General features: G+C 53.5%; 2 protein-coding genes across 7 annotated transcripts in view; one reads left to right on the forward strand and one right to left on the reverse strand.

Annotated features, from left to right (window-relative positions):
* Positions 1-696: 696 nt before the first annotated feature.
* Positions 697-3,865, reverse strand: LOC110366141 (uncharacterized). Its single transcript, XM_065038177.1, has 4 exons — positions 3,293-3,865; positions 2,058-2,171; positions 1,411-1,810; positions 697-1,198 (listed from the first exon to the last, which is right to left on the reverse strand). Exons 1-4 carry the CDS (start codon positions 3,842-3,844, stop codon positions 1,053-1,055), a joined length of 1,212 nt encoding a protein of 403 aa, XP_064894249.1. The 5' UTR covers positions 3,845-3,865; the 3' UTR covers positions 697-1,052.
* Positions 3,866-8,716: 4,851 nt separating this feature from the next.
* Positions 8,717-24,224, forward strand: part of CDC42 (cell division cycle 42) — a 31,000-nt gene continuing 15,492 nt past the window's right edge. The window contains exons 1-3 of one of the 6 annotated variants that reach the window (XM_065038180.1): positions 8,897-9,037; positions 9,602-9,726; positions 22,642-22,783. In XM_065038180.1, coding sequence (XP_064894252.1) covers positions 22,679-22,783 — 105 coding nt within the window. In that variant the 5' untranslated portion in view covers positions 8,897-9,037; positions 9,602-9,726; positions 22,642-22,678. Of the gene's footprint in view, positions 9,038-9,311; positions 9,727-22,641; positions 22,784-24,224 lie in introns of those variants that run through there. The other 5 variants (XM_065038181.1, XM_065038178.1, XM_065038179.1 and 2 more) reach the window with 5 other exon arrangements.

The raw sequence follows: 24,224 nt of genomic DNA on the forward strand, positions 1-24,224 counted from the left end.
ATGGGGACAGACTTTTGAGCAGGGCCTGTTGTGATAGGACAAGGGGTGATGGTTTAAACTGAAGGAGGGAGATTCAGGCTGGACATGAGGAAGAAATGGTTGTCCCTGAGGGTGGTGAGAGCCTGTCCCAGGTTGGCCAGAGAGGTGGTGGATGAACCATCCCTGGAGACATCCCAGGCCAGGCTGGACGGGGCTCTGAGCAACCTGAGCTGGTGAAGGTGTCCCTGCTCATGGGCTGGGGGGCACTGGGGAGCTGGGGAGGGCCCTTCAACACAAACTGGTCTGTGATTCTCTGATTCTTGTATCCCTGCTCTACCCATGACAAAGCCGACAGGTTCACATCTGCAGGCCTGGCTCTGGTAGTCCTGTGGACCCTCTGGTCACAGCTCTTGTTGAACCTCCAGCAAATGCCGCAGCAGCAGGTGCCGTGAGCTGCACAGACCCCACAGCTGCTCCCAGAGCCCCGTCCATCCCCCCGTGGCAGCGGCTTTTCCTGCGCTGTAAAATCCCTGCGGGACTCAACCCAACGTGCGGATCAGCTCAGAGCTGGAGTCCTGCTCTGGCTGGTTCAGCCCGGGAAGCTGCTGGGTTTGGAAAGCGAGCGAGTGTCACAGCCCTTGGTGCCCCGGCCGTGTCCAGCCCCAGGCAGAGCCCCCGGGACCCCCGGCTTGGGGACATGAGGGGTGGTGGTGGGAAAACACGGCAGGATCAGAGGAGACAAATATTGTCACAAACGTACATGCGTCTCACATTGTATTAAACAGTGTTCTTGGGAGAATGGTGCAGTGAGGCGAGGGACTGCGGCTCCCAGCGTCCCCGGTGTGAGGGGTCCCAGGGCCTGGGCAGCCCCCCCAGAGCCGGGCTGGCCCCTGCGGCCCCACAGCCCCGAGCCCCCGGGGAGCAGGGCAGCGGGGGCTCCAGGGGCTTTGCTGTCCCCAGCCGCTGCCCCCGGCTCAGCCCAGCGCTGTGGGGCCCAGGAGGAGACGCCATGGGAAAGCACAGCAGATGGGCACGGGAAAGGGACCTTCACGAGTTTAATGGCCGCTTTCTAACTATTCTAACAATTCCTCTTCCAAACCGTCGAGGTCGGCCGGTGTTGCCCTGACCGGGGGACCCTGGACGTCATCTGCATTCGGCAGAGGAGCAGGAGACACCCGGGGCGAATCCCCAGCAGATCCAGCCCCACGCTCAGCGGTGCCTGGGAGAGAAGAAGCGAGAGCCCGTGTCAGTCGGGTCCCAGCAAACAGCGCCTGCTCTGTGCTCCGCAGGACCAGCCAGTAAGGTCTTTGTCCCGGCTGCAGCTGCCCAGGGATTGCACAGACAAGACTTGCGCTCTCTGGCACCCCAGCGCAACCCAGCGGCCGCCCCGGCCCCCCGGAGCGCTGCAGAACCACGTCCGGAGCTGCTCACCTGAGCCCGACGGGCTCCCGCTCCATCCCCGGCTCTGGCCCAGAGTCTTTGCCTGGCGACGGAAGCGTCTGCGCCGCGGCTCCCGCGGGCTCTGGGCAGCGGCTTCTGCCGGCGTCGCGCCGGCCCTGGCAGAAAGGCCGGGCTGTGCGGAGCGGCTCAGGTCCCACAGGTTCCGTGATCTCTGCACGTTGGGATCCAGGTCTCTCCTCCTCGGCTCCAGCTGCTCCTCCCTTGGCTGCTCACAGCCTTGCCCATGAAGCGCTGCTGGGCCCTGAGCCCCCCCAGGAGTGGCCAAGCCATGTGGCAGAAGAGCCACCAGCTCTTGCAGCCCCTGGATTGAGGCTTTGAGCTGCAGAGATAGTTGGGAGTGCAGCTCCAGCTGTGCGGAGAGTTCACACACCTGGATGTGGGCAAAAAACATCTGTCTCAGGCAGAGGGGTCTAAAATCTCTGTGAAACCCCGTCAGATGTTTGGGTGGAGGTCACAGCCGTGACAACAGCCGGAAAACAATTGTTAATGACGTTGAAGCTCAGAATGTCCTCAGACAAATCTCTGCTGGGCCTGTTCCCAGAAGATTTTCTTCTCTTCTGGTCACTGCAGGAGAAGAACAGCTCAGATCTGTGAACACCTCCACAGACTCTCTGTACCTTGGCCTTGACCTTGTCCAAGTCCTCTGGCACGTGGGGGTTCTCTCGCTCCAGCCCATCGTGCTGCTGTGTCCCAGCTGCCACTGACGTCTCCTCTGGCTGTCCCATTTCTCTCTAGGGAAACAAAGTCAAAGGAGTGTGAAGATAAAGATGAGAAGGCAAAACGGGCATTTAACTTTCGGTTAATCTACCGAAATCTCTTTTCCAAGGTCATAGCAAAGTGGAGAAATCTCATCTACTATGACATTTGCCCAGCTGATGATCTCCAGCCATCCTTGGCCAGGGAAGACAACTAAGGACATGTCATCTCTTCGTGAAGATCTGTTTCCAGCACGTTCTTCTCAGCAGATGCTGAGACTGCGCCTTTGGGCTCTCGCTCGGTTCTTACAATCACGCCAAAATCGAATCGGGTGCCAACACAAGTGCTGTGGTTGGTCCGCAGCCCTTTCTCCAGAGATGGAGGTGAGGGTCCCCACGGCCAACTCTGCCTATCAACATTTACGCTGTTGTTCTGCTACACAAATGAAAACCGAGGCAAGCCCAAGTATTTCACAGTATCACAGTATGTTTGGGATTGGAAGGGACCTCAAAAGCTCATGCAGTGCAATCCCCCCATGGAGCAGGAACGCCCAGATGAGGTTACACAGGAAGGTGTCCAGGCGGGTTGGAATGTCTGCACAGAAGGAGACTCCACAACCCCCTGGGCAGCCTGGGCCAGGCTCTGCCACCCTCACCAGGAACAAGTTTCTTCTCAAATTTAAGTGGAACCTCCTGTGTTCCAGTTTGCACCCATTGCCCATTGTCCTGTCACTGGCTGTCACCAGAAGAGCCTGGCTCCATCCTCCTGACACTCACTCTTTATATATTTATAAACATTAATGAGGTCCCCCCTCAGTCTCCTCTTCTCCAAACTAAAGAGACCCAGCTCCCTCAGCCTTTCTTCATAAGGGAGATGCTCCACTCCCTTAATCATCTTTGTTGCCCTAACAACAATTTCTGCTCACAGATGTGTCTATAAGCGGGTGTCAAGGCTTGCCAGAACCTTCCGCGATTCCAACAAAACCAGGACAAAGAACCAAGCCCAGTGACGTTGTCCCCGGCGCGGAGCTTCTACCCGCTGGTCGACAGAAGCGCCCGAGAGCCTCGGGAGCCGCTCTCCTCTGGGTCGTTGTGGGCCAGCGCTCCCCTCAGCTCCTGCTCGGCTGTGTCGCCGGGCACGGGAAGGCGTCACTCACCACGGGCTCGGGGGCGGCCTTGTTCTGCGCGTCCCCCAGCTGCTGACGGAGCCAAAGGTTTTCACCCTGCAGCTGGGCCACTCGTTCCCGCAGCTCTTCCGCCCTCTGGACGGCGTCTTTCCTCTCCTGATCCGCCTGCATGTACAGAGCCTGGGACTGCTCCATCTGCTGCCGGGCCTGCCGTAATTCTTCTCTTGTGGTTTGTAATGCCGTTGTCTTTCTCCCCATGTTCTTTTTCAGCAGGGTCACTTCCATTTCCAGCCGAGCAGCTTTTCTTTCGGCTCTGTTTAAATCCTCTTCCAAGCGCCTGTTGGCTTCCAGCGCCTCAGCCGGGTTCAATTCCATGATGAGCCGTTGCTCCAGGTGGCTGATAAACTGCTTCACTTCAGCACTTTCTGACGCGTGAGACCTTCCATGGACCCGGCAGAAAGAGGACGAACCTGAACCCGCCGTCGGTTTTGGGGCTCTGGCATCTTGTGCCTGTTCAAAGCCGAAGGACACAAAGGGACAGAGCTCAGGAAAGCGGCTCAAAAGAGGAGAGAGCGGCAGCATCTCGTACTCGCAGAGGAGGAACTGCCACCAACTGGACGTCAGGTTCTAAAAGAGTTTTCTACAGCTCTGGATTCGGCATCGCTCCTGGAAAAGTCCGATTTGCATCAGCGTGCAACACAGCCCGAGAGCCAGGACTCCCCAGCACCATCTCTGACCTCACTCACCTGCGGCCCAGCGCTGTCGCTCTGGTTGGCGGCTCCTCGCAGCCACAGCTCGTCCCGAACCCGCGGCTGGGACCCGTAGCCACGGCTGCTCCCGGGCGTCGGGCGCACCCCCCGCACCATCCTGCGCCGCAGGAACCGCAAGAGCCTTTCCATGGCGCTGGGACGCTGCTCCACCAGCACCAACTACAGCAGCACCGGCTGCACCAGCTCCACCAGCAACCACCGGCACAGGCTGCACCAGCAGCACCAGCACCAGCTGTAGCAGCACCACTGGAAGGACCTGCAGCAGCAGCACCAGCTCCACCAGCTCCACCAGCTTTGCCAGTACAACCAGCACCAGCAGCACCAGCTCCACCAGCTTCACCAGCAGCACCAGTTCCACCAGCTTCACCAGTACAACCAGCACCAGCAGCACCAGCTCCACCAGCTTCACCAGCAGCACCAGCAGCAGCTCCACCAGCTTCACCAGTACAACCAGCACCAACTTCACCAGTACGACCAGCACCAGCTCCACCAGCTTCACCAGTATGACCAGCACCAGCAGCACCAGTTCCACCAGCGGCACGAGCTCCACCAGTAGCACCAGCTCCACCAGTATGACCAGCACCAGCTCCACTGAGAGCACCTGCACCACCAGCAACCAATAGGACTGGCAGCACCAGCTCCACTAGTAGCACCAGCAGCACCAGCTCCACTAGTAGCACCAGTAGCACCAGCTCCACCAGTAGCACCAGCTCTACCAGCTCCACCAGCTCCACCAGCAGCACCAGCGCTGTGTGTGCGGGGCCTGGCCAGCGCCCCCGCTATAGTGACCGCGTTTGCTGACGTCATGGGCGGCTCAGTGACGTCACAGGCACTGGGGGGGCAGAGGCCGGGGGGGAGTCCCCGTGCTCAGCACCTCCCTGCGCACACGGGCCAGACAGGGGGATGTGGGCTCCAGGGTGTCGCTCACAGCCGCTGCTCACGGCTCTTGTTGAACCCCCAGCAAATGCCGCAGCAGCAGGTGCCGTGAGCTGCACAGACCCCACAGCTGCTCCCAGAGCCCCGTCCATCGCCCCGTGGCAGCGGCTTTTCCTGCGCTGTAAAATCCCTGCGGGACTCAACCCAACGTGCGGATCAGCTCAGAGCTGGAGTCCTGCTCTGGCTGGTTCAGCCCGGGAAGCCGCTGGGTTTGGAAAGCGAGCGAGTGTCACAGCCCTTGGTGCCCCGGCCGTGTCCAGCCCCAGGCAGAGCCCCCGGGACACCCGCCCGGGACAGGGCCTGCGGCTCCCCCGGCATGGGGACATCAGGCTGTGGGCAGAGGGGACAGAGGGGACAGGGGTTGGGCAGGGCCAGATCTGGCCAAGGCGGCTCCCGGCAGCACCGTGGCCGGGGCTGGACACCCCCTGCCCTGGTTGTGCCCCCCAGGCTCTGTCCTGCGCTTTGGGGCCCCTGCAGTGCTCACTGTGCCCCCTATACGCCCCTTGAGCCCCAGTGTCCCCAGTATGGCACCCCTAGACCTGGGCCCATTTTGGGATGTCCCCAGCCCTTGGTTTGCTTTCTGCTGTGCTTTTGGGGTGCAGGGCCCCCCTCAATGTGCCTGTCAGTGCCCCTGAAAGCCCTCAGGTGCCCTTTGGTGCACCTGCAGATCTGTGTGTCTGTCAGGGGCCCCCACAGCACTCGTGCACATTTTGGGGTGCTCTGACACCCTTGTTCAGACCTTTGGGGCTCCACAGCCCATGCCCCTCTGCCCATTGATGCTCCCTCAGCCTGTGGGTCTCTCTTTCGGGTGCTCCAGTTCCCGTGGGTGAGGTCCCGTCTCTCCAGGGCATTGGGGTGCGGGTCAGGGTGCTACAAGCCCCTCAGGAGCCTCTCTGAGCACCCAAAGCCCTTCCGCACTTTGAGCTCCCCCAGCCCCTGGCTCTGACCCCGGGCGCATCTCCAGGCCCTCGCTGTCCCTTCTCCTGCCCCCATGTCCCTCGCTGTGCCTGTCCCTGCCCCAGGGCCATCGCGGTGCTTTTTTGGGCTGTCCCTTTTCCCAGTGCCCACCCCCTGCCCCTCAGCACCCTTTGTCATGCCCTGGACCCCTTCTTGATCCCACTGCTCTGCTTTCTGGGGCATCCTGAGCCCCTTGGTGTGCTTCTTGGGGGCTCCTGGAACCCTCTCTGAGGCTTTTGGGATGCCCTGGGACCTTTTTGTACCTTTAGGGGCGCCTTGGTCTCAATGAAGTGCCTCTGGGACAGCCCAGACCCTCCATGTTCCTTCTGGTGCAACCACAGCCCCTAGGTGTGTCTTTCCTTGCACCCCAAGTTGCTCTGGAGGCTTCATAAAATCAGTAAATGGTTTGTGTTGAAGCGAACTTCCCAGCTCCCCCAGTGCCCCCCTGCCATGAGCAGGGACATCTTCACCAGCTCAGGTTGCTCAGAGCCCCGTCCAGCCTGGGCTGGCCATGCCAGAAGGTTTGGGATGCTGGTAGCACCTTGTTGTACCAGAGGATCCTTTGTCCCTTATCACAGAATCCCAGAATGTCAGGGGTTGAAGGGCCATGGAAAGCTCATCCAGTGCAATCCCCCCATGGAGCAGGAACACCCAGATGAGGTTACACAGGAAGGTGTCCAGGCGGGTTGGAATGTCTGCACAGAAGGAGACTCCACAACCCCCTGGGCAGCCTGGGCCAGGCTCTGCCACCCTCACCCCCAACAAGTTTCTTCTCAAATTTAAGTGGAACCTCCTGTGTTCCAGTTTGCACCCATTGCCCCTTGTCCTGTCACTGGTTGTCACCAGAAGAGCCTGGCTCCATCCTCCTGACACTCCCCCTTTCCATCTTGATCCCCATGAATGAGTCCCCCCTCAGTCTCCTCTTGTCCAGCTCCAGAGCCCCAGCTCCCTCAGCCTTTCCTCACACGGGAGATGCTCCACTCCCTCCAGCATCTTGGTGGCTGCGCTGGACTCTCTCCAGCAGTTCCCTGTCCTGCTGGAACTGAGGGGCCACAGCTGGACACAATATTCCAGGTGTGGTCTCCCCAGGGCAGAGCAGAGGGGCAGGAGAACCTCTCTGATCTACTGACCACCCCCTTCTAACCCACCCCAGGTACCATTGGCTTCCTGGCCACAAGGGCCCAGTGCTGGCTCATGGTCATCCTGCTGTCCCCAGGACCCCCAGGTCCCTTTCCCCTACACTGCTCTCTAATAGGTCATTCCCCAACTTACACTGAACCTGGGGTTGTTCCTGCCCAGATTCAAGACTCTACACTTGCCCTTGTTATATTTCATTAAATTTCTCCCTGCCCAACTCTCCAGCCTGTCCAGGTCTCTGGATGGCAGCACAGCTTCCAGTGTCACCACTCCTCCCAGCTTGGTGTCATCAGCAAACTTGCTGACAGTCACTCTATTCCCTCATCCAAATCATTGATTAATATATTGAATGATACCAGCCCCAGTTTTGCTCCATCTGTGGATGTGCAGATAAAACCAGCTCATTCAAAAACTGCCTGTAACATCCCCTGGCTGCTCCCCAGACGACGTTTGCCAACTCGCAGACCCGCAGCTCTTCCTGGCTTTTAACAACTGAATGACTCTAAACAAGTCCTCCGTTTCAGGCCAGATTTTGGCTCCTGCTTTTCAAATGGACGGCACCTGCGGATTTTCTTCCTGTGCTCTTGTTCCTGATGGGGTGATCTTATTTTATTTGTGGTGGCTAAGGGGATTTGGTTATAACACCCCATGAGTGCCCGCAGCACCACGGGGTCATCTCCCAACAGCAGCGGTGGCTCCTGGGCCCTTTTTATTTCAGTTTCAGGGAAAAAATAAATGAAAGAATAAATGAATGGAATCTGGAAATGGTGACACAGATATGCACAAGCAGCGTGTGGGGTGTAGGGAAGACCTTATGCCCCTCGTGTGCTCCTGTGACCCCAGGGTGCATGCAGGGGGGTGCAGGGTAAGGGGTCCTACAGCCTGGGGTGCATTCAATGAGGTGCGGTGCAGAGTGGGGGGATCCTGTAGCTCCTGGGGTGCTTGCAGGGCGGTGCAGGATGTGGCATCCCACAGTTTCTGGGGTGCTTGCACGAGGTGCAGGTACAGGGTGGGGGGTCCCACAGTTCCTGGGTGTATGCAGAGGGGTTCAGTTGTGGGGTCCCACAGCCCCTGGGTGCATGCAGGGGGTGCAGGGTGGGGGATCCTGCAGTTTCCAGGGTGCATGCAGCACAATGCATGAGGGGGGTCCCACAGTTCCTGGGTGCACACAGGGGGTGCAGGGTGCGTGGTCCCACAGTTCCTGGGTGCACGCAGGGGGTGCAGGGTCCCACAGTTCCTGGGTGCACACAGGGTGGGGGTCCCACAGTTCCTGGGTGCACGCAGGGGGTGCAGGGTGGGGGTCCCGCAGTTCCTGGGTACACGCAGGGGGTGCAGGGTCCCACAGTTCCTGGGTGCACGCAGGGTGGGGGTCCCACAGTTCCTGGGTGCACGCAGGGGGTGCAGGGTGGGGGTCCCGCAGTTCCTGGGTGCACGCAGGGGGTGCAGGGTCCCGCAGTTCCTGGGTGCATGCAGGGCGGTCCGTGCTTGGCACGGAGGGTCCCCCCGCGTTTCGGGCCCTCCCCGGAGCCGGACCCGGCAGCCGTGACCCCCGGTCCCACCGCGCTCCCGCCGCCCCGCTCCGCTCCGTCCTGCAGGGGGCGCCGCGCGCTGCCGGCTGGGGGCGGGACGTGCCAACCGCACCAGCGCCCCCTGCCGGCCGCTCTGGCCCCGCCCCGCCCCTGCCCGCCGCGCCTCTCCTCCCCGCCCCTCCCGCCGGCCGCTGCGTGCTGACGTCAGCGGCGGCGTGCCCCTGCGCCTCAGCCGAGGAGACCCCGCAGCTGCCAACGCCCGGCGGAGACTCTGAGGTGAGCGCGGCCCCGCGGCGGGGCCGGCACCGGGGCCGCACCGGGAGTACACCGGGGTGACCCTCGGGTGGCCTCCGCCGTCGACACACCCCCTTCCTCTCCCCGCTGTCCGGTTCCGCACCGCCGGCCGGTGTCTCCGCCGTGCGGGATCCGCCCTTCCGGGGCCCGCGGTGTGTGTGCGGGGCCAACCCGGGCAGCGGGGTGCGGGGGGCCCTTCCCGGGGCGGGGGGCGTGGGCTGCGCGGAGCCGCCGCGGAGTGTGCTGTGGAGGGGCCCGGCCTTCGTGGGGCCGGGTCTGGCGGGGGGCGGCGGTGCCGGGCGCAGCCTCCCTCCCCTCCCCCGCTTCCCGTCGCGGGGCGCGGCCGGACCCTCGGCGCGGGGGGCGGCGGCACCGGCCGTAGCGGGGCCGGGGCCTCGCAACCCGCCGGGCGGCCCAGCCCAGCCCTGCCCGCGGTTTCTGCTGCTCCGGGGGCTGCGGGGACCCCCCGGGTCAGTTCGTGGGGTGGCGGGTCGGGATGGAGCCGGGTGTGCTGCACTGAGTCCGGCCCTGAACCAGGAGCAGTTGGGAGGCGCTTCTTGGCTTTTGCCTCCCGAGGTGTGAGGTTGCTCGACGCACGTCCCGTTGCTCTCGATACACCGGGCCAGTGTTGTCACTGGTCTGGCTGGGACAGGGGCCAGTGCTGCTTTGGTGGTTGGTGTTGACACATTCTTTTTCTCCTTTGAAACCTCACCAAGAGGTGCATACTGCAGCAGCACGTCATCTCGCTGTGTTTTAAACGTTTTGGTGATCTAGGGCTTTTTCCTCTAAGCGGGTAGAACTTGCAGCTGCTGGCAACAGTGGGAGACGCTCGTATAACCAGGTAAATGCAAACATAACAACCGGTGTTGTGAAACCCGTGCTTAATGAAGAATTGCAAAACGCTCGGGCTCACTGTTGCCCTGTCCGTGCGGGCACTGCAGCCGGTGGAGCCCGGGCGGCTTTACTCCCCTGTTTTGACAAAAGCCCGGGCAGACGAGGCCGTACCGGGGAGCCCGTGTCAGATGACAACTGGGTAGTCAGAAGGAGTTCAGTCCGGCCATCTGTGATTGTCTTTGTCTTGTGTTCATCTGTACTTCTCTCGTAGGAAAGGACGTGCTAGCTGTCTGTATCCAAAGCATTAAATCACAGTGCCCCAAACGGCCTTCTTTTTTTTTTTGGAAGGGTATTTAAAACCCGGATCAAGCCCCTCATGTTGCTAATTGGAGTAACTCAGTGAAGCACTTAAAGCTTCTTGCTTTCAGTGAGCAAAAGGGTCTTATGCAAAACCAACTTGAGATAGAAAGCCTTTGTATTCGGCTGGCTGTACGGGGAGAATCCGTTGTTCTGCTTTGTAAACTGTTCCCTGTTGTTAGTGTGGAGTTATGGGGAAGGCAGTATGGGCAAATGTATATTTGAAACGGGTTTTATGGGCACATGTAAGGCTTGAATCAGTATATTGCTGGCTGTAGAAGTGTTTAAACTGTTCAGTGCGTTTCAGTAGCAATGAGGAAAAGGATTTTTTAAGTCTTGGCAAGGAATAAAAACTATTGCGATGCAAGATAAAACATGTTTGCAGTTTGGTAACGTGTTCTAGGCAGAAATTTTAATCATTACATTTGCATACTTTGAACCTGGTTATTCATGACCTGCAACTGATGTTCTGGGTTCGTTATGTACCCGCTGTGGAGCTCTTTGTTTGCCTGCACCTAATGGCCCGTTTTGGGAAGTTTATGATGTTTAATAGAAATGTTCTTGAAGTTTTAGAGTGTCTGGAGCATCTAAAATGGAAAGCGTAGATCTTCAGCTGAAGGAACAATAGTAAACAGCAATGGAGCCCGTCTGCAGCTCCTCAGGATGTCCCTGCTGAGTGTGCAGATGGGCTTTTCTTACTTTCCTATAAGCGTATGAAAGGCCAATGTGCAGCACCCAGTTGACCGCTAATCCCGATCTAAAAGTTCCTCCTGGTTAAAATGCAGCTGTACTTCTAAAAAATTTCCAAGTCTTATGAGCGTAGACAGCCAGACATCTTAATTAAAATCTCTTGGATAGCCGTCACCCTACAAGCTTCAAATTTAATCTTAATATATTGGTGTAGCTGGGTTCCAGCGCCGCTTCTGGCTGCTGAGAACTTGTACGATAAATGAAGATGTGCCGTTGCAGTTTGGGTGTGTGGAATCTGTTTTACGCTCACAACTTTGTGCGTTTTCGGCCTCTCTTTGCTGTGCCTGTGGTCGACCGAGCTTCACCCTGTCCTTAGGCTTGAGCACATGAATTTCAATGGTCTGAGCTTCTAGAATAAGAGCCTGTGAGGAGGAATTGTGAGAGAGTAGTTACCTTGGCTCTTGGGGATTCATTCCTTTTTTATTTTTGTAGAATATTAAGGTGCTGTCAAATTAAATGGGTGTAAAATCGGTTTCTCGTACTCTGGATAGAACTTGGTGTATTGCAGACTGTTGCCTCGGCTCCTCTCACCCCATTGTGCTAAATGCAGGTGAAAAACCCCCTATTTTTAGTATTTAATATGGACAGAAAGCGAATTGACTGAATGAGCTTTTATGCTGAAGTTTCAAATAAAGTATCTTTACATTTCTACAACCTATCACTTAATTAAGTTTCTTCCTTCAAGCGCGGTTTAAAAGAGCTTACACCGCACTGTTGAGGGTGTCCATTGGAAAGAGTTACCCCTAGAAATGACAGGTCAGACCCTTTCTCCGGGTATCTCCTGGGGTTTAAGCTGGCACAAAGTGGTCGCCCTCCCTGAGTGTGTCTGTCCGTCCATCCACAGGAGCTCGCTGGCAATGCTGCGCAGGTAAGTGCCTGAGAAAAGTGACAAAAGTGGTGTTAGGACAAGTATTCCCAGCTTCTAGTGGTGGATCAGCTGGGTCGTTGTTGGGTGGGAGAACTGGGTTTGTTGGTCCAGCCCTGGGTGTGCAGTGAACTTAAAATAATGAGTACGAGCAGCAGAGTTTCAGTGTTGTGTAATTAATCTTGGTAGTCTCCCTTTTGAGTTTCAGTTATTGGCTTCTGTTTTAAAGAGTTATAAAACTTAAAAATACCATTTGGCGTGTTTTCTCCTGGGTAAAGCAGTTGTCCTTTTCTTGAGATGGAGTGACTTCCAAACGAGCGACGTTTTATGAAGGGAAAACAAAGAGTTAGTTTTGCAGCATCTTTTAAAAAACATTGTTCCATTTTAAGCTCTTGTGTTGTTAATTCACCCCATTGCTTCTGGATGTTATGGCGTAATTCCTACCATGAGAGCTCTGTGCACTGTTCTCTTGCCTTGTGAAAAAGCAAATCAGAACCTCTAAAAAAGGAACACAGGGGCTTCATTTGAGCCGTTCTGTCTGGAGGTGCTGTGCAGATAGCAGCCCACCTTTATGCAGGCTTCTGTGCTCAGACTGTGCGGTATCGACGCGTGGTTTCTAAGTGTAGATCAGACTGTGGCGGGGTGAAGGATTTACTGAGCTAACACAGCCTGAGAGCAAAATTGGTTGTGGGGGTGCGGTGGGACGGTCGCTGTCACCGCGGTGCCAGGCTCAGCCTAAGGCTGCCAGAATTGTCCTGCTTTGCAATGAGCTGTTTTGAATTACTCAGCTCGTCGCAAATTGAAAGATGCTGTGCTGTGTTTTTGGCCAATGCTGAGTGTTCTGTTTATTTGGGGATGGAGGGGTGAAATGACAAAGATGCTCCTGCAGCTTTGGATGGGAGGAAAGCGGCATCTGACACTTCATGATCTGCTGTGGCCGTTTGTGTCGGGCGGCTGAGGTTGGTGAACAGCTGGATGGAAAAGGGTTGTTGTGCGGGGGTGTGTCCTGGGCTTGGGTTTTTGTTGGTGTGCTCAGGTTGTGGTTCACCTTGGTGTGTTTGAGCAGTTAGCTCAAGGTTAGTGCTTGTGAAGTGTTGCTGAGCTAAAGGCTTAGTTCCTCTCGGAAGGATCCTCTTCCATGTCCTGGACTGGAGGACATGGTGCTGTTACTTCTTCTTGAGCGTCTTCTGCATTTACCCACTGCTGAGAAACTGCCAATTGCCCAACTTGGTGCTGCTGCCCCCGCCGTGCTCATAGTGCCACGGGCGGCTCGTCCTCTGCCGGGCGAGGAAAGTGGCTCCGGCCACTCTGGTCCCTTCTTCAGGTTAGAGAGGTGCAGGACAACCTCTCCTGCTTCAGTCCTGGCATTAGCGAGCTTTCCAGCAGGTTTGTTAGTATTGATTGAAATGCTGAGGTAGCTCAGTGGCTGGGAAAAGTCACTTTTGCAATGTTTTTTTTTTTTTAATAAAGCTTTGTCTATTCAGTCACACAATCCCAGGCTGGTTGGGCTGCAGGAGCTCTGCAGATCCCCAGCCCAGCCCTGCCAGCGCAGGGTCACAGAGCAGATCACACAGGTGGGTCCAGGGGGTTTGAATGTCTCAGAGCAGGAGACTCCACACCCGCTCTGGGCAGCCTGGGCCAGGCTCTGGCACCTCCCAGCAAACAAGTTTCTGCTCATGTCCAGATGGAGCCTCCTGTGTTTCAGTCTGTGCCTGTTGCCCCTCACCCTGGCGTTGGGCACCACTGAACAGAGTCTGGTCCATCCTCTGACACCCACCCTGAGATATTGATCCATTGATCAGATCCCTCTCAGCTTCTCTTCTCCAGCTCAACAGCCCCAGCTCTCTCAGTGTCTCCTCATCACAAAGATGCTCCAGAGCCCTCAGCATCTCTGTAGCTCTCGCTGGACTCTCTCCAGTAATTCCTTGTCCTTCTGAAACTGGGGAGCCCAGCACTGGCCCCAGTTGTGCAGATGGGGCCTCCCCAGGGCAGAGCAGAGGGGGAGGAACAACCTCCCTGAGCTGCTGCCCACACTGTTCCTCACACACCCCTGGTCCCATTGGCCTCTTGGCCACACGGGCACATTGGTGACTCACGGTCACCCTGTTGTCCCCCAGAACTCCCAGCTCCTTCTCTGCAGAGCTGCTTTCAGCAGGTCCCCCAACCTGTGCTGGTGCCGGGGGTTGTTCCTGCCCCGATGCAGGACCCTGCACTTGCCCTTGTTGAACTTCATCAGGTTCTTCTCGCCCAGTCCAGCCTGGCCAGGTGTCTGGATGGCAGCGCAGCCTCTGCTGTGTCAGCCCTTCCTCCCAGACAATATGTTGCTTCTGAGCTGTCCCACCCCAACCTCAGGGCACCCATCATCCTGTGCATGGAGCACCCGCAGCCGTCCTGGTCCCTGAGCACACTGGAGTGAGGGAGGTTCCGTTGCAGCTCATGTGCACCCAGGGTGCTTCCCAGTATGCAAAAATGAGCCTGAAAATAGAGGAACTTCTGCCAGTGTTGGTTTTACCCCTGGTCATGTATTTGGCCATGGGTCTGAGCAGAGAAATATTGCAGCTGGTGTGCACTGATTTGGTAGTGTGTGTGAATAGGAGTATAGATCGTATTTTTAAATATTAACAGTATGAAACAAAGCTAATAAAAATAGGTTTTAAAATGTGATGTTAAAATACTGAACAGGGTTGTATTAAGGCAGAGTAGAACAGCTTCCTGGAGAGCACGACAGCGAAGAATAGCAATGTAAGATGAAAAGGACTCAGTGTAAGCCCACATGCTTCCCAGTGTTTAATCTGGGGCTGTTTTCCCAATGCTGGTTTGACAGTGGAACCTTAACCAGGGCGATAACAGAGATTTCAACACTTTTGAAACTGGAAAGATGCCGGCAGTTTAGGTTCAGGCTTTTAGGTTTCCCCCACCCAGCTGTCTTCACCTCCCGTCTTGTGTATGTCTCTGCTTGACCAGTTTGTTGTGAGGAGCCTTTGTGAGTATGTGCAAAGTAACTTTCCACTCCAACAGAATTAGAAAAGGCAAGTTTCGTTAAGTATAGAAAACAGCAGTTGATCTCAGTTGTGTTTTGAGGTCTGTTACTTCTTCCTTGGGCATTCACAGGAACTTGGCCAGAAATGGGGGTTTCAGAAGCTGAGCGGTGTTGGGATCCGCAGGCTCTGTCTAGGCCAGGCCTAGGGCTGCTCCAGGATCCCACACATGTACTCTGTCTTGAACAGAGAGGCCCATAATAAAAGCCAGTTTTGTCTCATAATTAGACACCTTTCATATAAACTAAATAGCAATGGTGGTTTTTGAAGATAATTCTCTGTTGTGAGCACCAATTCTGAGACAGGGTTTAAAGGGTTCTCTGACTTGGTAGTGACAGTTAAAAAACCAAAACACCTAATGCTTCAAAAAGATATAATTTGTGAGATCCTGAACTGATGTGGTGCAAGATATTTTCTTGAATGCACCCCCTCTGCTTTTTGCAGATTTTGCCTTGAACTGTACGATTTGCCCTGTTCTAAGGCACTGCAGCTCCTGTGCTGCTTTGTAGCTTAACAGCCTTTTAAAGCCGAGTTTAAGCCATTAAATACCCGGCTGTAAGCTCGACTTGGAACCTTTGGGAGCACAAGCGTTTCTGTTCATGCCTCGTGTGCCTGCAGCAGAGCACAGGCAGGTGGCCTTGGGCACCAAGAGCGTAATATATTCTTTAAAATGCCATTTACCACGTGACTAGCATAGAAACGGCAGATGTGTTTAGTGCTGGGGTGGGATGTCCGTGATAAAACCATTTCCAGCAGGCTGGAAGGTGGGCTTTGGGTGGAAGATTAAGGAGAAGACCACTCTTGAAACCAGTTTTGCCTTCTGGGCCAGTTCGTCTTTCTGGAGTTCAGCTCAAGCAGAGAGCACCTTCTGTTATTCTACATCACAGGTTTGTGACGATATCGCTGTACCAAGAGGTCCGAGGCCTTTTACCTCTCTGGTTGACACTCGGATTTGTGTGGTCTCTTCGTTGTTTGTGATGTTGGTAGAGAACCGGAGTGATGTACACAGGGATTTTTGCGACGGGGTGTTTGCCACGCCAGGTTTGGAACCCAGGCCTGCAGTTATTAATAGGGTCTTAGAGAATCATAAGATCCTGTTAATAATTGCAGGCCTGGATTACAAACTCCATTTAATGCTGGTTCTATCTCTGGTGGGGAAAACCTGATTCCTTGGGTCTGGTAGCTGATTATGTCTCTTGGCTGCCCCTGATGTGGGAGATTTGTCGCTTTGAAAAGCAAAAGTGTGAGTTTATAGTGGGGTGGAGGAGGTGGCAGAGGACAAGGGCCTTGAAATGGATGCGATTAATCTAGGAAAAAATAGCAAACCCAAACGCTTTGTTTAGAAATGTGTGTTTTTATAAGATATGAAATGGCAGCAGTGTGGAAGGGCAAAAGTGGTTAACAGAGATCATGGCTAAAATCCTGTGAATATTGTCATTTTGGACTCCTGAGCGCTTTGACCCCACAGGAATTAGGTGAGGAGCCTGTTTACTGTAAAATTACATTGTTTATGGGGGAGGAGGGGGGGGAAAAAGGTTTATTCTTAGTTTTCAGAAATGGCTTTTTTCTTCTTGCACTGTGGAACAGACTCTGGAGCAGGATCTGGAGGCTGTGAGGGGCTGGTTAAGCTTCGACGGGTGAATTACCGGTGCGGAGAAGAGCATCGCAAAATGGTTCTTGGTGGGCAGGCGGCGGTTCCTCGCGCGCCGCGCTCGGCCGTACCTGCGCTGAAATGGCAGCGGTTTGGGGGCCGCCGGAAAGAGGAACCCGCGGTGCTGCCGGGGCTGGGCAGGAAACCGGGCAGGATGTGTAGACAGGTTTGACAGCTCCGTTTCCTTTGGCGAGGAGAACGAACCCATTTTAACCTGAAAACAGGCTGAAAAAGAAGAGGAATCTTAAGCTTGAAGGCTTATGTTTTGTACTTGAGATTGCATGGGCAGTGAGAGTGAAGGCGAGATAAGGCAGGTTCTTACCTCTTGGTTTGGCATACAAATTTCACTTAATTCTTCACGGGCAGTAGTTGATCTTGCTGCTACCATTGCATTACGAGCAGTTTTTAAACCACATTTCATGCTGTCGAGGGTTAAGATTGCGGGGTGACAACAAAACCCTGGCAGATGTATTGTTAACCCCCTCTCCCCCCCCACACTTCCCCATCCCTCTCCCCCCTTTTCACTAAGGAGAGGCAATTGGAAGGAAAAGAAGCACAGAGTGAAGAGAGTTGGAAAAAATTAAAGATGTTTTACTAATGCTACTAATAAGAATAGAGAAAATAATACAAAATATACAAAACCAATCTTGAAAGTCTCAGCAACTGCAGAGCCGGCAGCCGAAGTCCTGGACTGGACTCTGCAGCCAACCGGAGCTGGATTCAGTCTGTCACTGGCCTCAGTTCGCAGGGACGACTAGCAAGGTCCTCTCCTAATGTCGGCCATAAGCAGAAGGGAAAAGGGAAAAAACACACGAGATCCTCGTGATCTCCCACTTTTATATGAAGTATTCACGTGAATGGAATGTTATACCCAGTTGGTCAGTTTCTTGGTCTCTTTCTTCTTAATCGCCCCTCTCGCGAGATGTCCATCCGTGCTTATCAATAAGTTTGCATTCCATTTGCTAGGCTTACCAAAACATGTGTCTGGTTCTCCAGGAAAATGCAGTTAATATGAAGCTTTAGCTGACAGGCAAAATACACTGAAAGAGAAACTTGTTTTTTAGCAAAACCAGGACACATGCGCTCGCCATTAAGATGGGAAAATGTGACTGGTCCAAGGGGGTTGAGGCCCTCGGTGTCGGGGTGTGTTTGGGACAGGATTTCTTTAAGCTGTGCTTAGTGAGTGAGTGGGAACCTGCTGTGGGCACTGTGGATTTCCTCAGCTTCTCATGCTCTGTCGGTGCCTTTTGCTGTGCGTACAGAACATGCGGAATTCCGAATATTTTTGTACGCTAGGAAGGATTATCAATCTCCCCAACATCCCACTGGAGACTGCACTTCATTGCAACACTTGCATCTCTGTTACCGCTTTTTGGGATGAATCCTAAACGCAGGTCAGCCAGTTAACATGCACTTTCACACTTTGCTGAAGCACTGAAGTTTTGGATTGCAATACAGGGAGATTTGAGAAGTTAAATCAGTGCTGTGTTGTGGTGGGTTTTGTTTTTTAAGTCGTCTTTAGGACAGAACCGAGTCCCAGTGACGTGCAGGATGTGCCCGGTTGTTACCAGCTCTCCTCTCCGGGCTCTCATGGTTACATGGCTCAGAAGCCGCTCACTGCACTCCTGACTTCAGCGTTTTCCAGTCCATTTCCATTCCCTCAGATATTTAAAACTACTTGGAGCGTTTTCCAGTCCTGCTGGGTGTTGTATACGTAGACTTCCTTTTATTAGGCTGCTTTGGAGCAGGAACAAACCCAAACCTCTTCTGTTTCTCCCTCCCTCAGTGGTTAACTCTGGGGATGAGTTATTCTCCAGTTGTATCTCATATTGGACTAATTACTTTTAAACCACAAGTCAGTGATGGACGCGTCTCTAAAGCTTTTCCTGTGGCAGATTAGGTCCCAGGATGCTGCATCTGAGCTCCCTGAAGATGAGCCTGTTCTCGGCTGTGTTCTCTGGACCTCTTAGAAGTGGAAAACATAAAGTAGCTCAGCCAGCTAATCTAGAGAGGCTGCTAATCCGAGCAAAATAACTTATTCAAGAGCTCCACTTTCCCACTGGTAAGACTTTGGAGGCCTGCGCTTAAGACTCTGAGTCTGTTTAACTCAGACTATCTCAGTATTTAAAGATAAAGTTATACATCTATTTAAAACAAAAAGAAGTGAAGGAATGCCTTTACCTAAAGATGTGCTTGAATGCGATTTGGTCCTTTAAAGATGTCATTTTGCAGTGTCTCATGGGGTGGGGGCAATTAAACAAGTGTGTGAGACCTGGTGGTCACTTGTTACATTGGGACCTTCGAATGGATTTTTCATGGTAAATTTTTTTTAATTGCTTTAGAAATAATTAAGAAAACCCAACAACCTCTCGGCGTTTTCCAGGTCGTGTGTTGTGTGATTTGGGTTCTGCTTTGTGCTCCAGAGTGAGGCCTCAGGTTGGTTGTGCTGTTTTGTTCCTGCTGCCAGAAGGTTAAAAGGATAATCTTGGCTGGTGGGAAAAGGTGACGTGCGGTTTGAGTTCATGGCGTTGCCTCCCGCGTCCACCCCGTGTGGGGTGGTTCATGTTTGAGTTGGTGATGTGCGCCGTACGGGCTCTTCAGGAGTGAATTTGAGGTGCAGGGTGAGAGCCAGCAGCGCTTTGATAACAAACACTCGGAATTAGAGCCGCTGGTGTTCGCTGTGGTCCGAGAGTGATGATGTAGATCAAGTTGATTGTTCGCTGCAAGAGGCAGAATTGCTTTTATGGGAATGATGCTGTGTGTGTACACGTTGTGCTTTGTCTTAGCTGGAGTCTCTGGCCTGAGCCCTTCCCAGCACAAACAGCAGCTTCTCTCCCAGAGGAGGGAACAGGAAAACGGCAAAGGTTTGCAGGACTCTCATGGGAAGAATTACATATGGAGAATGTTAAGATCTCCAGGTACAGATTAGTGTGTTGCAATGCAGAGGAAGTGCTTCAGAGTCTGGATTTTTCCTCTCGTTTGCTTTCCTGGTTCTGGAAAGGCTGCCTTGTAGCAGATGTGTAACCTCCAGATTACAGGTAAAGAAGGAAATCCAACTAATTCCACTTAAATTTGAGAAAAAACTTCTTCTCAGTGAGGGTGGCAGAGCCTGGCCCAGGCTGCCCAGGGGGTTGTGGAGTCTCCTTCTGTGCAGACATTCCAACCCACCTGGACACCTTCCTGTGTAACCTCATCTGGGTGTTCCTGCTCCATGGGGGATTGCACTGGATGAGCTTTCCAGGGCCCTTCCAATCCCAAACATACTGTGATACTGTAATTGGAGCAAGAGGGTGGAAGGGGAGGGAGAGCAGGAAGGGAGGGGAGGAATCTGGAGGAGGAGGTGTGAGCCGGGGTGGGATTCTCCGCAGGGGCTGCTGGAGGTGGGCGGGATCCTCCTCTTGTGACAGCACTTGGATGGCTGGAGCAGAGATTCCTGAGTCTGGCTGGGCAGTGCCATCAATTCTAGTTGGAACTGGAAGAGTGCACAACAAGTGGCTGGGAAACGCAGTGTGGAGAGTTCTGTAGCCAGCAGGACTAGGGAAGTGAGCGTCCCCTTGTAGTCGGCACTGGGGAGGTCAAACCGCGAGTCCTGGGGGCAGTTTTGGGCCCCTCAGCCCAGGGCTCAAAATGGCGGCACCGAGATCACCTCAGGGCTCAAAATGGCGGCCAGAGGGGTGGCGGGATCACCTCACACCAAGAAAGGCCTTGAGGTGCTGGAGCGAGTGGAGAGAAGGGAACGGAGCTGGTGAGGGGCTGGAGCACAAGTGTGATGGAGCGGCTGAGGGACCTGGGGGTTCAGCTGGAGAACAGGAGCTGAGGGGAGACCTTCTGATCTCTGAACTGCCTGAAAGGAGCTTGGAGCCAGGGGGGTCGGGCTCTGCTCCCCAGGAACAAGCGCCAGGAGCAGAGGAAACGGCCTCAAGTTGCGCCAGGGGAGGTTGAGGTTGGATGTGGGAACAATTTCTTCCCCAAAGGGCTGTGGGGCATTGGAACAGGCTGCCCAGGGCAGTGCTGGAGTCACCATCCCTGGAGGGCTGGACAGACGGACATGAGGTTCTCAGGACAGGGGGCAGGGACAGGGGTGGGTTGTGGTTGGACTTGATGATCTTGAGGGGCTTTTCCAACCAAAACGATTCTTTGGTTCTATGATTTTTTAGCTCTGAAAGGAATTGAACAGGGCTGCTACCTGTGTGGTGGCTGTTTGGGTCAGTCCCTGAACAAAAGGCAGGTGATGGTGCCTTATTTAATGGATAGGGCTGGCAAGCTAGTGAGGTGAGTTAGGTTGGAGTGTGCTTGAGTTGGCTAGCTAGGCCTGACACAAACACACTTTTGATGTTTTCCTTTTAAAATCTACTTACCAAATGACTCATCCCTTTCCACCTTTGCTTTTGAGCACGAAGCCTTTCTTAATTTGGGCCCGAGCTGCTCTGTTCCATCTCCTGCTTTCATCCTGGTGACTGTTCTGAAATGTGGCGTTTTCCCTGGGATGGTGGCACAGCCTGGCAAGGCAGAGCTGTGTGAGCACCTTGGCGATTGAGGCAGTATTGACTAATATCCCTTAGATATTAAAAAATTGAGCTGACCCGAATACAGAAAATTGCTTTTGAAATGGAAACTATTGCTTTGTCCTTCTGAGTAAATGTGTGTTTGCTTCAGGGTCAAATTTCGGAGCTTTTGATGTTAAAATACAGCACCAAACAGAGGATTGGTGATTATTCCTGATGCCTGTGCAAATCCTACACCATCTGTGTATATGTTGAATGAAGATGTATATATAGCCGCGTCCGGCCTGTGTGACGTTCCAGACTCCGGCTGATGTCCTGCTCTGAGAAAGAGTCTTTTCCATTTCCTAAAATCACTTGTGAATCTGTGGCTTTTGGGAACATTGGGGATTATTATTCCCCCACAATTTTAGGAACTTTTGAGGGTGTTTGTTATCAGGGTGTCTGGCGATCCATCCTGGAGCATCCCAGCGACATCCAGAGCAAAGCTACAGGTTTGTTTTGAGTCGCCAGCAGCGACGTGGCGATGCGATGTGCGGTATGAAATCACGTTGGCAGCTCAAAACCCAGCGATTGCCTTGTGTTTCTTCCACATCACCCTGGGAAGCGAAATCCCCAGGAGGTGCCCAAATGCGTAGTTCGGTAGGGATCAATTTGTTCTTTTCATGAAGTTATGCAGAACTGGGTGCCGGGGTGACATCCTTGTGAGGCTGAAGCGTTGCCACTGTTCCGAGGGTAAATCCGCTGCGATAGGTGTCTTGGCTTCCTGCAAACTCTTTGTTGCTGTAAATAAAAGTACTTCCAGTAATACAGAAATCTTGAAAACCAGTGGGAGCTGGAACCAGTTGCTGGGGTCAGGAATGCATGGGAATGAATGGCTGGAGGTCTTGTACTTTTCTAATTAAAGCAATGTATTAATGAAGAGCAGCTGTGTGTGGCACTGGAGGTTGCTAAGGAGCGTTTGGAGGAGGAGTTGATGGCGAGTATTGATTTGGTTCATGTGCTGGGTCAGTGGTGAAGCAGCTGGTGCATTGTGATTTTGTAATGATTCAGTGATTGGGTGCCCCGCTCACCACTTCAAAGTGGGGATAAGCAACTTGAACCAAAAGATCATAGAACTGTGCGTAGGCTTCCAGAAAAAAACCCAAACCCAAACCAACCAAGAAGGCAGGGGGAGGAGGAGTTAATCATGTTTATTTCTCTCTGTACCTACTTATTTTTATCCCATAAACTACTTTCAGAGCTGCCGCGCGTCGCGCTGAGTGCTCTGTACTGAAGTGTTCTCCGCAGGGCACGTCTCTTGGGATGAGCGAATGGCACTGAGCAGCTCTCAGACCTGAGCTTACACTTTCAGCTCATTTAAGCTTTGATGCTTCCAGGCATTAAAAACAGTCTGGAAAAGCCTAAAAATGTCTTGCCCAGCTCCAGGTAACCAGGCCAAAATTGCACTGTGTGTTAGTGACTGAGTTCACGCGGTCCTTCCCAGCGTAGCAAAGCGACCGTGGCAAACCCTCGTTGCTGGTGTTTAGCAATCAGGTGCAGTGGGACGTATTTGCATTTATGAAAATGAGCAGCTTCCTGTCTTGCGTGTGCTGGAGAGACAGATCTACCGACCCATCTGGAATGGCTTGTTTTCAGGTTCCATACACGCTGTTAGTGGTTTGGGCTCCAACCGAAGCTCATCAATGACACGTATTGCTATCTAATGAGAATGGAAACATCTAAATGTGTGTATCTCTCTTGTTTTTTTTTCTTCTAGGTTCTCATTGGAGTTGATATTCCAGTAGACTTCAGCGATGCAGACGATCAAGTGTGTAGTCGTGGGTGATGGTGCTGTTGGTAAAACCTGTCTCTTAATTTCGTACACAACAAATAAATTCCCATCGGAATACGTACCAACGGTAAGTGAGAGGACGGTTCCGGTTGTTCTTTGGGCACAGTGGGGCAGGACAGCACGAGTTCCCTTCTGAACTGACCTTTGTGGCCTGCACGCCTTGCACTCATCCTTATGTCCTGCTTTCCCGTTGGAGACAGGTTAACATGGTGGAACGGCGATGATCGGTGTGTTTGGGACGCTGCTCGTACCGCTCTGGCATCACGTGGCAGTGCTGGGACGCTGTTCCTGCGTCTGCTCCGCTCTGCTTGTTGGCGGCCGCTGGCTGGATTCTGTAAATAAAATCATTTGCAGTTGTTTGGACTGCGAGTGGAGAGCAAACAGCAGGAGCGCCTGCTCTCCGGCCTGCTCTCTGTCCTTGCGACGTCTTCATTTGTAGGGAGAGTGGTATTTTATGTTGCTAGAATGGTCTGTGACTACTGTTAACATTTTCTGATGCTCATTTTCGCTTTGCGGCTCACAGATGCAGAGGCCGTGCAGTGAACTGTGCAGAGTGACTAGTCAACTTCAGCTAAGCGTGAGAAACGCGTTTGGATTTAGACTGTGCGGTTTCATTCATTTGTACTTGCAAACACTCGCCAGCTTTGTGCGTAGGGTTTGCCTAATTCCCAGTAACCTTGGTGAGTTTTACAGGCTCAGTTTTCCGAGATACTGAATCCCTTGACTTATCTGAAGGTCAAGCTGGGAGCAGTTTGCTGACTGCCTGTGAGGAGCGTTAGGTTTCTTTGGAACAGAAAAGTGCTTTTCTTGATAATATTGCGTATGATAAGTGTACCAACATTGAGGTGGTTCAGTTTGTAGTGAGGTTCCTGCAGGAGACTTTGACATCTGGATGCTCTTTTTACTAGTTTGCTCTCTTACTGACCCAAAAAGGCCATCAGCTGCTAATACACAAATTGAAGAGTTTGCCTTGGTACCTCAAACAAATTTGGATGCATAAATGCATCGCAAAGAGGTTGAATGCCTGTTGGTGAAAGGGCCACTGATCATTTCTATTATTACAAAGCAACTTAAAAGGAACAGAGAGCTCATGTGAGATACCAGGATAGCCGATGGCTCTTTTGGAATAGCTACTTCTTTATAAAAATGGCCTATTTTTGTGGAAAAGAAGGTGCAGGGAACTTCAGGGCCTCTTTTGAGGCACAGATCTTCAGCTTACCACCTTGGAGGTTTGTTCAGAGTAGGACAGACTTCCACAAAATGCCAATGGTGGTGTTTGCTTGTAGAGGGGGAGCTAAAGGTGAAGGGACTCCCGAACCCACCAGCGTTCAGGTGTGATGAGGTGACCCCTGTTGGGAACCTGAGGGTTGTGCTGTGGGTGTGGAGACCTGAGTTCATGTCCCACAGCCCCTCTCGCTATGGGCTGGTAGAAAATGGTGTTTGAAACGGCGTTTTGCTACTCTGGGGCTTTTGAGGGCAGTGCCGCGTGTCCTGCTGTGACGCTCCTG

This window comes from Columba livia, chromosome 21, assembly GCF_036013475.1.
Source record: "Columba livia isolate bColLiv1 breed racing homer chromosome 21, bColLiv1.pat.W.v2, whole genome shotgun sequence".
NCBI lineage: Eukaryota > Metazoa > Chordata > Aves > Columbiformes > Columbidae > Columba > Columba livia.

Excerpts from the sequence above, each read along its gene's own strand:
- LOC110366141 (XM_065038177.1), bottom strand. The coding sequence starts at position 3,844 with ATGCTGCCGCTCTCTCCTCTTTTGAGCCGCTTTCCTGAGCTCTGTCCC. Across the intron at positions 1,811-2,057 it reads TGGACAAGGTCAAGGCCAAG|GTGTGTGAACTCTCCGCACA; the intron begins GTACAGAGAGTC and ends GCCCACATCCAG. Across the intron at positions 1,199-1,410 it reads CGGGAGCCCGTCGGGCTCAG|GCACCGCTGAGCGTGGGGCT; the intron begins GTGAGCAGCTCC and ends CTTCTCTCCCAG.